Here is a 15,057-nt window from a genome sequence, read left to right on the forward strand (position 1 = left end):
CTTAACAACTCAAGTACAAGTTGATGATTAAATATACATCTTTGAAATACGTATATAGTGATGTGAACCGAATGTGACTGTGCTCACAACATCGTAAACTTTGAATTTAAAAATTGTAAAATGAGAGGAGGTAATATTTTCTTAAGTCCTTTTATTTTAATCATAATTACTCATTTTTAGGAATTATTACCTATGTGAATAAACAAATATGATGTACACTTTTTTTTTTTTTTTTAAGACTTCGGCTGTGTTTTTAAATATTTTAATACAAATTAAATTTAAAAAAAACTCTGCTTTGACGTGTCCATGCATGAAAGTCGACCAAAAAAAAAAATAATTAACTTTTTGTTTTCCCAGTGTCATTAATAAAACAACAAACTATTAACTGCAAGAGAAGCAAATATCTACGGTTTCAGCACACATGGAAAAACTGGGTTTATGTTATTCCTTCGGACCGGCCAATTTGGCAGACACGACCAATACATCCTCCAAGTAGGAGAATGGTTTCCATATGGCCCCGCAGTTTGATTTCCAAATCTTTCATTAGAGTCCTTTACCATCTTCATATAAAACATGCTTGCAGATCTCTCTCTCTCTCTCACACACAGACACACACACATCAAAATCATTCATTATCTACCAACCAATATGGGAACAACCAATCATAAATGACCTACCAGCCAGAAGCTAAAAGGCAAATGACTGGATCCTACTGTGTAGAATTAGGATCAGAATATTTCACGTGATGTAAGTTAGACACTGAGTGGACAAAACATTAAGAACACCTGCTCTTTCCATGACAGACTGACCAGATGAAAGATATGATCCCTTATTGATGTCACTTGTTAAAAAATCCACTTCAAAAATCAGTGTAGATGAAGGGGTGGAGATAGATTAAAAAGCCTTCTTTAACCTTTGAGACCATTGAAACATGGATTGTGTATGTGTGTCCATTCAGAGGGTCAATGGGCAAGACAACAGATTTATGTGCTTTTGAACAGGGTATGGTAGTAGGTGCCAGGCGCACCGGTTTGTATCGAGAACTGCAACGCTGCTGGGGTTTTTCACACTCAACAGTTTCCCGTGTGTGTCAAGAATGGTCCACCACCCAAAGGACATCCAGCCAACTTGACACAACTGTGGGGAAGCATTGGAGTCAACATGGGCCAGCATCCCTGTGGAACGCTTTCAACACCTTATAGAGTCCATCCCCCAGTGGGGTGGTGAAACTCAATATTAGGAAGGTGTTTTTAAATATACACTCTGTGGATATACAAGTGATATAATGGGTATATTTGTATTTATTATGGATCCCCATTAGTTCCTGCCAAGGCAGCAGCTACTCTTCCTGGGGTTTATTATGGATCCCCATTAGTTCCTGCCAAGGCAGCAGCTACTCTTCCTGGGGTTTATTATGGATCCCCATTAGTTCCTGCCAAGGCAGCAGCTAGTCTTCCTGGGGTTTATTATGGATCCCCATTAGTTCCTGTCAAGGCAGCAGCTACTATTCCTGGGGTTTATTATGGATCCCCATTAGTTCCTGCCAAGGCAGCAGCTACTCTTCCTGGGGTTTATTATGGATCCTCATTAGTTCCTGCCAAGGCAGCAGCTACTCTTCCTGGGGTTTATTATGGATCCCCATTAGTTCCTGCCAAGGCAGCAGCTACTCTTCCTGGGGTTTATTATGGATCCCCATTAGTTCCTGCCAAGTCAGCAGCTACTCTTCCTGGGGTCCAGCAAAATTAAGGCAGTTCATACAAACAGTTCATACAAACATTACAACACATTCACAACAGACTGTGAACCCTCAGGCCCCTACTTCACCACTACCACATATCTACAGTACTAAATCCATGTGTATGTATAGTGTGTACCCTGGAGAATGCCTGATTCTACCTGGATTATGTTGGATTGGCTTCCATTAAAGAACACCCTCTGTGTTAGACATGTAACTCTTTATCCACATTATAGCAGGAGGTGTAAAGCCATAACACGTTTTTCCAGCAACAGACTACGATGGGATAATGTCAAAAGCTGCACTGAAGTCTAACAAGACAGCACTCACAATAATTTTATCATCAGAAATTAGTGCTTTTCTTATAGGACACAATTGTCTTTATACACTGAACAAACATTTCAATGCAACATGTAAAGTGTTGGTCCCATGTTTCATGGGATGAAATAAAAAAAGAGGCCAGACATTTTCCAATATTCACAAAAACCTTATTTCTCTGAAATTTTGCACAAATTTTGTTTACATCCCTGTTAGTGAGCAGTTCTCATTTGCCAAGATAATCCATCCACCTGACAGGTGTGGCATATCAAGAAGCTGATTAAACAACATGATCATTACACAGGTGCACCTTCTGCTGGGGACAATAAAACGCCACTTTAAAATGTGCAGTCTTTTTTTTTTGGAGAGAGAATATGGCAGTACGTCCAACCGGCCTCACAACCGCAGACCTGGTGTAACCACGGCAGCCCAGGACCTCCACATCCGGCTTCTTCACCTGCAGGATCGTCTGAGACCTGCCACCTGGACAGCTGATGAAACTGAGGAGTATTTCTGTCTTTAATAAAGCCCTTTTGCGGGGAAAAATTCATTCTGATTGGCTGGGCTTGGCTCCCCAGTGGGTAGACTTGGCTAGACTCTACCCTCCCAGGCACACCAACGGCTGCGCCCCTGCCCAGTCATGTGAAATCTATAGATTAGGGCCTAACAAACTTATTTCAATTGACTGATTTCCTTATATGAACTGTAACTCCGTAAAATAGTTGAAATTGTTGCGTTTATATTTTGGTTCAGTATCATAACAGATATGGTAACAGATGGGTTCATTTAGCAATATTGCAAATGCATCTATATTGACGTTATTGAATAGCCAGAGGGGAACAGAACCCGCTGATCGGATCACGTTCACAACTTTATCGATCACATTATTGATCACAGTAATACAATCGCCACAGAGCCTGTCACTCTCATCAACAGATCATTGTCTGTCAAATCAAATTGTATTAGTCACATGCGCTGAATAGAACAGGTGTAGACCTTACTTTATTGACAAACAGGCATCACAACAGGCATCCCAACAGCCATCCAAACAGGCATCACAGCCATCCAAACAGGCATCACAGCCATCCAAACAGCCATCCAAACAGCCATCCAAACAGGCATTCAAACAGCCATCCAAACAGCCATCACAGCCATCCAAACAGGCATTACAGTCATCCAAACAGGCATTACAGTCATCCAAACAGGCATTACAGTCATCCAAACAGGCATTACAGTCATCCAAAAAGGCATCACAGCCATCCAAACAGGCCTCACAGCCATCCAAACAGGCATCACAGCCATCCAAACAGGCATCACAGCCATCCAAACAGGCATCACAGCCATCCAAACAGGCATCACAGCCATCCAAACAGGCATTACAGCCATCCAAACAGGCATCACAGCCATCCAAACAGGCATCACAGCCATCCAAACAGGCATTACAGCCATCCAAACAGGCATCACAGCCATCCAAACAGGCATTACAGTCATCTGACATGGACTCCTACTTTTCTCCAGTCAAGCCTGATTCTCAAAAGACCGTACGGCGTGAAGTCGGGAGGACAAGTACGGCGTGAAGTCGGGAGGACAAGTACGGCGTGAAGTCGGGAGGACGAGTACGGCGTGAAGTCGGGAGGACGAGTACGGCGTGAAGTCGGGAGGACAAGTACGGCGTGAAGTCGGGAACTGTGAGACCACTGCTCATCTGTCAGCTTGACAGGTTGGCAAAGGTTTGACGACCATTTTTGAACACTCTCACAGTAAAATCATTTTTGAACACTCTCACAGTAAAATCATTTTTGAACACTCTCACAGTAAAATCATTTTTGAACACTCTCACAGTAAAATCATTTTTGAACACTCTCACAGTAAAATCATTTTTGAACACTCTCACAGTAAAATCATTTTTGAACACTCTCACAATAAAATCATTTTTGAACACTCTCACAGTAAAACCATTGATCAGATAAGGTTTAAGAACATACTGATATCAGCAGAAAGCAAGCGTCTCACTTCCCACCCAAGAAGTGTTCAGACAGAAATACAGAAGTCTATTGTTTCTCTGTGGAAGTCATTCGTTGGACGAACGACGTGTTTCCTGTGTTTATGTGTATCGGGGAGGTTAAAAGTTTAAATAAGTTCAAATGTTGACGATAGAAAGACGGATGCGTAAACCAGTCTAAACCAGTCTAAACCAGTCCAAAACATCCGTCTTTGTCGGACCAGTCTAAACCAGTCTAAACCAGTCCAAAACATCCGTCTTTGTCGGAACAGTCTAAACCAGTCTAAACCAGTCTAAACCATCCGTCTTTGTCAGAACAGTCTCTGTAACTACCAGGCAGGGTCGGGAGACCACGCAACACTTGCTTAACGTTAACATTCCTAGATTTTCTACACTTCCAAACTCAGTGTTTTTTCCTTGTCAGATATTCCCTGGGACTCACTGGGACAGTACGTTCAAATACTGGTTGTGGTTATTCAAAGGTGGCCAAGGGCGAAGGTGGCGCCTTCGAACACATTCTCCATCATCTTCGTAGAGAACGTATTCAATTTGAGTGCCTGGCTTCAACATTCACAGATATGCGTTTCTAGTCTGACTTAAATTGTTGAGTGTGTTTCTGCTGCAACCTTGCATCTTGAACACGTCTAGGCAGGTTCCACCAGATGGACCTGCCACTGTGACAGCAACTAGGGGAGTGTTTTAACGGCAGTCACACCTGGACTGGAAGACGATACCTTGAGGCAGGTGTGTAAGACATGGGTCACACACACACACACACACACACGAAGAGAGAGCTTCCCCTTGTTGGCCCATGGGCCCGAAACGAGCAGTAAAAAAGGACTAAGTAGAGTCCTACCTGGAAGTGCTGGAATGCTCTACGTCTGTCTTCACATCTGTCAGAGAATCTCCTGACGGTGCTGAAAAACAGCAGCAGATCCCTCTTGTCCTCCACTCTGCAAGAAAACATTTTTTTTTTTTTAAAACACTGTTAGTTAGGTCACCGCACTACATTATCCCTGTCATTATCACACATTTATACATTATCACTGAACACCATCAACAACTGGTCCTACTTATCCTCTGCTCTACAATTTGAAATCAATATGAAATCCCTAAAAACAAGTGATGGGATTTCAATCCTGGCCCCTTAACAGATAACCCTCACTGACTCTTGTTTTAAAGTCACATCCTCGTTCAAGGCCTAAAATGTTTCCAGGTCACTGGGAAACCGTGCAACTATAAAACAATTAAAAAGATACTGTAAGGGCTGGTTTGAAACAGAGAGTAACTTACTGAACATAGATAGTTTGGTTGTTTTTAGAGAGACTCCGTCTGATCTGAAAATCAGCTGGACTGATTCATTTAAATGCCAGAAGTTTGATTTTATTGTAAACTTTGGCTTCTCAAACCAACGCGGTGGGCATTCTGATTATTACTAAATGTTGGTTAAAGAAGCCTATGCTGAATGATGATGGCGTCTCTGATTGGTTATAATATACAGTGACTTATTCAAAATGGTGTTGTGTTACAGCCTGAATTCAAAATGGATTAAATTGCCGGGTATTCTCACCGATCAGTCTTTATGGGTAAGTCTCTAAGAGTTTTTTTTGCACACCTGGATTGTAAAATATTTGCACATTATTAAAAAAAAATTGGTTGTTGATCATTGACATTTTTCATGTCTTGTCATAGACTTTCAAGCCAATTTAATAAAACTAACTCTGCCACTCAGGAATATTCAATATCGTCTCGGTAAGCAACTCCAGTGTTTATTTGGCCTTGTGTTTTACGTTATTGTCCTGCTGAAAGGTGAATTCATCTCCCAGTGTCTGTTGGAAAGCAGACTGAACCAGGTTTTCCTCTAGGATTTAGCTCTATTCCGTTTCTGTTTATCCTAAAAATAAAAAAAATCCCTAGTCCTTGTCGATGACAAGCATACTCATAACATGATGCAGCCACCACCATGCTTGACAATATGAATAGTGGTACTCAGTGATGTGTTGGATTTGCCCCATTTTTTGCAGTTTTATTTTAGTGCCTTGTTGTAAACAGGATTCATGTTGTGAAATATTTTGTATTCTGTACAGGCTTCCTTCTTTTCACTCTGTCATTTAAGTTAGTTTTGTGGAGTAACTACAATGTTGATCCATCCTCAGTTTTCTCCCATCACAGCCATTAAACTCTGTAACTCTTTTAAAGTCACCATTGGCCTCATGGTGAAATCCCTGAGCGGTTTCCTTCCTTTCCAGCAACTGAGTTAGGAAGGACGCCTGTGTCTTTGTAGTGACTGGGTGTATTGATACACCATCCAAAGTGTATTTAATAACTTCACCATGCTCAAATGGATATTCAATATTTACCTTATTTACGAGGCATTGGAAAACCTCCCTGGTCTTTGTGGTGGAATCTGTTTAAAGTTCACTGCTCGACTGAGGGACCTTACAGATAATTGTATGTGTGGGGTACAGAGATGAGGTAGTCATTCAAAAATCATGTTAAACACTATTATTTCACACTGAGTCCATGCAACTTATTATGTGATTTGTTCAGCACATTTTTACTCCTGAACTTATTTAGCTTTACCATAACAAAGGGGTTGAATACTTATTAACTCGAGACATTTCAGCTTTTCCTTTTTAACTACACTTGTAAAAATGACTAAACATAATTCCACTTTGACATTCTGGGGTATTGTGTGTAGGCCAGTGACACATAATCGCAATTAAATCAATTTTAAATTCAGGCTGTAACACAACAAAATGTGGAAAAGGGGTATGAATACTTTCTGAAGGCACTGTATCTAGATCTGACAGAGGGATTCGTAAAGAGCAACTTAAAAATGTTTCGGTGTCCCTTTCCACCTCTGTCCCTAAGCAATCTACCGTCCGACTACGCCACGTCCGAATCTACCGTCCGACTACGCCACGTCCGAATCTACCGTCCGACTACGCCACGTCCGAATCTACCGTCCGACTACGCCACGTCCGAATCTACCGTCCGACTACGCCACGTCCGAATCTACCGTCCGACTACGCCACATCCGAATCAACCATCCGACTACGCTACATCCGAACTTACCGTCCGACTACGCCACATCTGAATAATTTAATATTGGATAATCGTAATCTGAATTGGTTGATGCCAGTATCAGATTCACAATACCATTCAAAAGTTTGGGGTCAATTAGAAATGTCCTTGTTTTTGAAAGAAAAGCATTAAAAAAAGTCCATTAAAATAACATCAAATTGATCAGAAATACAGTGTAGACATTGTTAATGTTGTAAATGACTATTGTAGCTGGAAACGGCTGATTTTTAATGGAATATCTACATAGGTGTACAGAGGCCCATTATCAGCAACCTCACGCCTGTGTTCCAATGGCATGTTGTGTTAGCTAATCCAAGTTGATCATTTTAAAAGGCTAATTGATCATTAGAAAACCATTTTGAAATTATGTTAGCACAGCTGAAAACTGTTGTCCTGATTAAAGAAGCAATAAAACTGCCCTTCTTTAGACTAGTTGAGTATCTGGAGCATCAGCATTTGTGGGTTCGATTACAGGCTCAAAATGGCCAGAAAGAAAGTACTTTCTTCTGAAACTTGTCAGTCTATTCTTGTTCTGAGAAATGAAGGCTATTCCATGCGAGAAATTGCCAAGAAACTGAAGATCTGGTACAACGCTGTGTACTACTCCCTTCACAGAACAGCGCAAACTGGCGCTAACCAGAAAAGAAAGAACATTAGTGTTTAGTTTGAGAAACAGACGCCTCACAAGTCCTCAACTGGCAGCTTCATTAAATAGTACCCGCAAAACCCTAGTCTCAACGTCAACAGTGAAGAGGCGACTCCGGGATGCTGGCCTTCTAGGCAGAGTTGCAAAGAAAAAGCCATATCTCAGACTGGCCAATAAAAAGAAAAGATTAAGATTGGCAAACGAACACAGACACTGGACAGAGGAACTCTGCCTAAATTGTTTTACTTCTCTGTTTAACACTGTTGCAGATAATTATTTAACCTTTATTTAACCAGGCAAGTCAGTTAAGAACAAATTCTTATTTACAATGACGGCCTAGGAACCGTGGGTTAACTGCCTTGTTCAGGGGTAGAACGATAGATTTTTACCTTGTCAGCTCGGGGATTCGATCTAGCAACCTTTCGGTTACTGGCCCAACGCTCTAACCACGAGGCTACCTACAGATGCTCCGTATAAAAATAAAAAAAGCTAAGAGTAAAGGAGATATCAAACCCTTGGTTCACGCATGAATTGTCTGAAAAAATTACAGGAAGTAAAAGTAGCTTGGGCTAAGGCAAGATTGACTGATACTACATCCGACTGGCAGTCCTTCAGACGTTCGAGAAATAGATGTAGCTCACTTGTTAGAAAAGCAAAAAATATACTTCTTTAATTGTGTATCTGAGAAATGGTGGGAATCCAGCAAGCATCTGGAAAGTAGTCAAATCTCTGAACCCACCCCTAGCTTCATTGCCCCCAACAGGTTGTGACAGTCTCTGGTCACATAATAGACTAAATGGACATTTGTGGTGCTTTTAATAACCTTTTTGTCTCGAAAGAATAGTTTACGGAAATTCCTCCAAATTCCACTAGAGGGAGTCGTTTATTCACCTCTAAACAGGCTGTAGAGAACGATACACTTCCAGATACACCGTGTCTATTTTCTTTTCAAACATTTAATATCTTTGAGTTAATAAAGAGCCTTGCTAAAAATCTAATGTAAAAAAATAAAATAAAAAGCTGGTTGAGAGAATGCCAAGAATGTCCAAAGCGGTTATCAAAGCAAAAGGATGGCTACTTTGAAGAATCACAAATATAAAATATATTATGATTTGTTTAACACATTTTTTTTTGGTTACTACATGATTCCATATGTGTTATTTCATAGTTTTGATGTCTTCACTATTATTCTACAATGTAGAAAATAGTAAAAAAAAGAAAAGAAAAACCCTGGAATGAGTAGGTGTGTACAAACTTTTTGACTGATACTGTAGATAACTACTGTCCATTTTCCAAGTCATCTTGCCTTTCCAAAGTATTAGAATCTCTGGCCAATTGTTAGCTAAGCAAGTTTTAAAAACGTGTCATTCTATTCTAAATATGAACCAATCTGGTTTTAGTCCATTTCAGCTGCTACGTTTGTTCTAGATGATGTGTTAAATTACTTTGATCATAAAAACCATTGTGCCGCTTTATTCACAGACCTTTCCAAGGCCTTCTTGAGGAATTTAATAGTTTACCTTAAAAAAAATATTTGTGTTGTGCTGTATTTGACTGGTTTTGTACGGTATTTGATTTGAGAGTTTGTCTCATGAAATTGTATATGCAGGACTCCCTTGTGAAAGGAGACCCTGGTCTCAAAATGGTGAGTCCCTGCTTAAAATAACAATTACAAAAATACTGTTACGGCACTATTACCAAAGTGAATTTACGCTGTTACTTACTGCACCACATTATCACATCACAAAAACAACATTGAGTTGATGGAAATTGAAAACAACAGGTGAGATGCTTGCAGGAAGAAATACAAGCCACATAACAAAATAGTAACTCCGCTTCATATTTAAAGTACAATCCCTCCACATCAGGCCCTTGTCGGACGAGGAGGAAATATCCTCTGATATTTCTAGAAACTTTCCACAGATGTTGTCAGCCAGGGCCCCCCTCGTCCGAGAGACATCGGGAATACGTTTTTTTCCACTGCTATGGAGCCCTGCTCCCTCGTTCTGCTGGGATCCAATCAGGGGAAGAAATGCAACAAAAAGGTGTGATGGAAACATGGCAAGGCCCTGACAAATAATTGAACCCGCTCAAACAAACACCGAGGAGACAAACTAAGCAGCTTAATGACTACAGCATCCTGTCTACAGTGTATCTGGGTGGTATATATATATATACACACAGCATCCTGTCTACAGTGTATCTGGGTGGTATATATATATATATACACACAGCATCCTGTCTACAGTGTATCTGGGTGGTATATATATATATATACACACAGCATCCTGTCTACAGTGTATCTGGGTGGTATATATATATATACACACAGCATCCTGTCTACAGTGTATCTGGGTGGTATATATATATATACACACAGCATCCTGTCTACAGTGTATCTGGGTGGTATATATATATATATACACACAGCATCCTGTCTACAGTGTATCTGGGTGGTATATATATATACACACAGCATCCTGTCTACAGTGTATCTGGGTGGTATATATATATTCACACAGCATCCTGTCTACAGTGTATCTGGGTGGTATATATATATACACACAGCATCCTGTCTACAGTGTATCTGGGTGGTATATATATATATACACACAGCATCCTGTCTACAGTGTATCTGGGTGGTATATATATATACACACAGCATCCTGTCTACAGTGTATCTGGGTGGTATATATATATACACACAGCATCCTGTCTACAGTGTATCTGGGTGGTATATATATATACACACAGCATCCTGTCTACAGTGTATCTGGGTGGTATATATATATACACACAGCATCCTGTCTACAGTGTATCTGGGTGGTATATATATATATACACACAGCATCCTGTCTACAGTGTATCTGGGTGGTATATATACACACAGCATCCTGTCTACAGTGTATCTGGGTGGTATATATACACACAGCATCCTGTCTACAGTGTATCTGGGTGGTATATATACACACAGCATCCTGTCTACAGTGTATATGGGTGGTATATACACACACAGCATCCTGTCTACAGTGTATCTGGGTGGTATATACACACACAGCATCCTGTCTACAGTGTATCTGGGTGGTATATATACACACAGCATCTTGTCTACAGTGTATCCGGGTGGTATATATACACACAGCATCCTGTCTACAGTGTATCTGGGTGGTATATATATATATACACACAGCATCCTGTCTACAGTGTATCTGGGTGGTATATATATATATACACACAGCATCCTGTCTACAGTGTATCTGGGTGGTATATATACACACAGCATCCTGTCTACAGTGTATCTGGGTGGTATATACACACACAGCATCCTGTCTACAGTGTATATGGGTGGTATATACACACACAGCATCCTGTCTACAGTGTATCTGGGTGGTATATACACACACAGCATCCTGTCTACAGTGTATCTGGGTGGTATATATACACACAGCATCTTGTCTACAGTGTATCTGGGTGGTATATATACACACAGCATCCTGTCTACAGTGTATCTGGGTGGTATATATATACACAGCATCCTGTCTACAGTGTATCTGGGTGGTATATATACACACAGCATCCTGTCTACAGTGTATCTGGGTGGTATATATATATATACACACAGCATCCTGTCTACAGTGTATCTGGGTGGTATATATATATAAACACAGCATCCTGTCTACAGTGTATCTGGGTGGTATATATATATACACACAGCATCCTGTCTACAGTGTATCTGGGTGGTATATATATATATATACACACAGCATCCTGTCTACAGTGTATCTGGGTGGTATATATATATATATACACACAGCATCCTGTCTACAGTGTATCTGGGTGGTATATATATATATATACACACAGCATCCTGTCTACAGTGTATCTGGGTGGTATATATATATATATACACACAGCATCCTGTCTACAGTGTATCTGGGTGGTATATATACATACACACAGCATCCTGTCTACAGTGTATCTGGGTGGTATATATATATACACACAGCATCCTGTCTACAGTGTATCTGGATGGTATATATATACACACAGCATCCTGTCTACAGTGTATCTGGGTGGTATATATATATACACACAGCATCCTGTCTACAGTGTATCTGGGTGGTATATATATATACACACAGCATCCTGTCTACAGTGTATCTGGGTGGTATATATATATATATACACACAGCATCCTGTCTACAGTGTATCTGGGTGGTATATATATATACACACAGCATCCTGTCTACAGTGTATCTGGGTGGTTATATATATATACACACAGCATCCTGTCTACAGTGTATCTGGGTGGTATATATATATATACACACAGCATCCTGTCTACAGTGTATCTGGGTGGTATATATATATACACACAGCATCCTGTCTACAGTGTATCTGGGTGGTATATATATATACACACAGCATCCTGTCTACAGTGTATCTGGGTGGTATATATATATATATATATACACACAGCATCCTGTCTACAGTGTATCTGGGTGGTATATATATATATATATATATATATATATATATATATATATATATATATATATACACACACAGCATCCTGTCTACAGTGTATCTGGGTGGTATATATATATATATACACACAGCATCCTGTCTACAGTGTATCTGGGTGGTATATATATATACACACAGCATCCTGTCTACAGTGTATCTGGGTGGTATATATATATATATATACACACAGCATCCTGTCTACAGTGTATCTGGGTGGTATATATATATACACACAGCATCCTGTCTACAGTGTATCTGGGTGGTATATATATATATACACACAGCATCCTGTCTACAGTGTATCTGGGTGGTATATATATATACACACAGCATCCTGTCTACAGTGTATCTGGGTGGTATATATATATACACACAGCATCCTGTCTACAGTGTATCTGGGTGGTATATATATATATATATACACACAGCATCCTGTCTACAGTGTATCTGGGTGGTATATATATATACACACAGCATCCTGTCTACAGTGTATCTGGGTGGTATATATATATACACACAGCATCCTGTCTACAGTGTATCTGGGTGTTATATATACACACAGCATCCTGTCTACAGTGTATCTGGGTGGTATATACACACACAGCATCCTGTCTACAGTGTATCTGGGTGGTATATATACACACAGCATCCTGTCTACAGTGTATCTGGTGGGATACAGTGCTTTCAAAGAGTATTCATATCCCTTGACTTATTCCACTTTGTGGTATAGCTCGAATTCAAAATGGATTACCCATCTACACCTTGTAGCCCATAATGAGAAAGCGATAACGTGTTTTTTATTTTTTTTTTATAGAAATATCTCATTTACATAAGTAGTCACACCCCTTTGCTATGACACTCCAAATTAAGCTCAGGTGCATCCAATCATCCTTGAGATATCACTACAACTTGATTGGAGTCCAGCTGTGGGCCAATTCACTTGTTTAGACAGGATTTAGAAAGAAACACAGCTGTTTATAGAATTTCCCCACAGTTGACAGTGCATGTCAGAGCGGAAACTATTCCATTAAGATCAAGGAACTGTCCGTAGATCTCCAAGATGAAATGGTGATGAGGAAGGGTATAAAAAAAATAAAGTGTCTAGTGTTGAAAGTTTCCAAGAGCACAGAGATCTCCATCATTGGGAAATTGAAAAAAAAATATATATATATATATTATGTGTAACTACCCAGACTCTGCCTAGAGCTGGCCGTCCAATCAAACTGAGGTACCGAGCAAGAAGGACCTTGGTCAGGGAGTTTAGGGTGTTACTTGAGGACCTAGTAGCTGTGGACTGTAACTGTTGTGTTTCGTATCGATTGCTGTTTTGTTTTACATTGTATTGGTTGTTGTAAAAATCAGGGCACCTTTGGAAATGAGACCTCAGTGGGTTTTTCGCTGAATAAATAAAAAATAATCATAAAAAATACTATTTATGTTAATGAGATTTCTGTTTTTCCATTTTCAATAAATTTGTACAACTTTCTAAAAACATGTTTTTAATGTCATTACGGGGTAATTTGTGTAAATTGGTGAGGATTTTTTTTTTTTTTTGAAAATGTAATCCATTTTGAATTCAGTTTGTAACACAACAAAATGTGGAATAGGTCAAGGTGTATGAAGAGTTTCTGATGCCACTGTACAGTATAGCTGGTGGTTCAGTACGATTGGGCCTTTATCATACTGTTTCAGGCTCTTATAAGCATCTTACACATGACAAATCATGTTTTGTTTTTTTTAAATCTCTCCAAAAGCTCCAATCCAACCAGGTGTGAGCAATCAGTGCCTGTATTGGCATGCCATCTATGAACCTCTCTCTGTTAGACCAGTCAGAAGTTTACATGAGATGTCGCCAACAGGGTTTTCTCTGAGTAATGATTAAAAAAAAATATATTTAAAAAGCCGTGTGCCCCAGACAGAGAAAATATACAGACTACATTCCAAAACGGTACCCTAATTCCCTATGGAGTGCACTACTTTTGACCAAGGCCCATAGGACTACATAAAGAATGGAGTGCAATTTGGGACGTAAACCACAGACTTGTGTGAGAATCATTATCTCCAGTAGTTTTCCACGTCCCGTGTGCCAGAACCGATCCCTCTGTCAGACCAGACAATATGATCCAGAGGACCGGCAGCATGTTGGTTCTGCTGTAAAAAGAGAGAACAAAGTCCTCCACTAATCAATCCAGAGATTTAGGAGAGAACATCCTTCCTCATGCCTCCAGTCAAAGACAGAAGACTCAAGATAGACGTTTGAGATTATGCAGAAAAAAAATACAAATAAAAAAAATACACAAATATTACAATAGAACCAGGAAAATGTTGTGTTCAGCAGGTCAGCAACCCTACTACTGACTGGGTTGAATTTTCATTGCTTTTATCCTCCTGCAGTCCATCCAACACTAGCGACTAGAATTCATTTTGTAAAGTTAGTGTGGGAGAGGTGAAAAATGTATTGTTAACGATCAATAATGACAAACCTCCTGGCATTGACAACTTAGATGGAAAGATACTGAGGGTGGGAGCTGACTCTAAAGCCACTCCAATCTGTCATATCTTTAATCTGAGCCTAGAGGAAAGTCTTGGTCCTCAGGCCTGGAGGGAAGCCAAAGTCATTCCGCTACCCAAGAGCGGTAAAGCTGGCCTTTACTGGTTCTAACAGACCTATCAGCTTGCTGCCAGATCTTAGCAAACTGTCGGGGAAAAATTGTGTTTGACCAAATACAATGCTATTCCTCT

General features: G+C 40.0%; 1 protein-coding gene across 1 annotated transcript in view; it reads right to left on the reverse strand.

Moving 5' to 3' along the window:
* Positions 1-15,057, reverse strand: part of cenpp (centromere protein P) — a 185,194-nt gene that overhangs the window by 144,419 nt on the left and 25,718 nt on the right. The window contains exon 6 of the mRNA XM_014168394.2: positions 4,912-5,008. Coding sequence (XP_014023869.2) covers positions 4,912-5,008 — 97 coding nt within the window. The remainder of the gene's footprint in view (positions 1-4,911; positions 5,009-15,057) is intronic.

The sequence above is a fragment of the Salmo salar genome, chromosome ssa22 (assembly GCF_905237065.1).
Source record: "Salmo salar chromosome ssa22, Ssal_v3.1, whole genome shotgun sequence".
NCBI classification, from domain to species: Eukaryota; Metazoa; Chordata; class Actinopteri; order Salmoniformes; family Salmonidae; genus Salmo; species Salmo salar.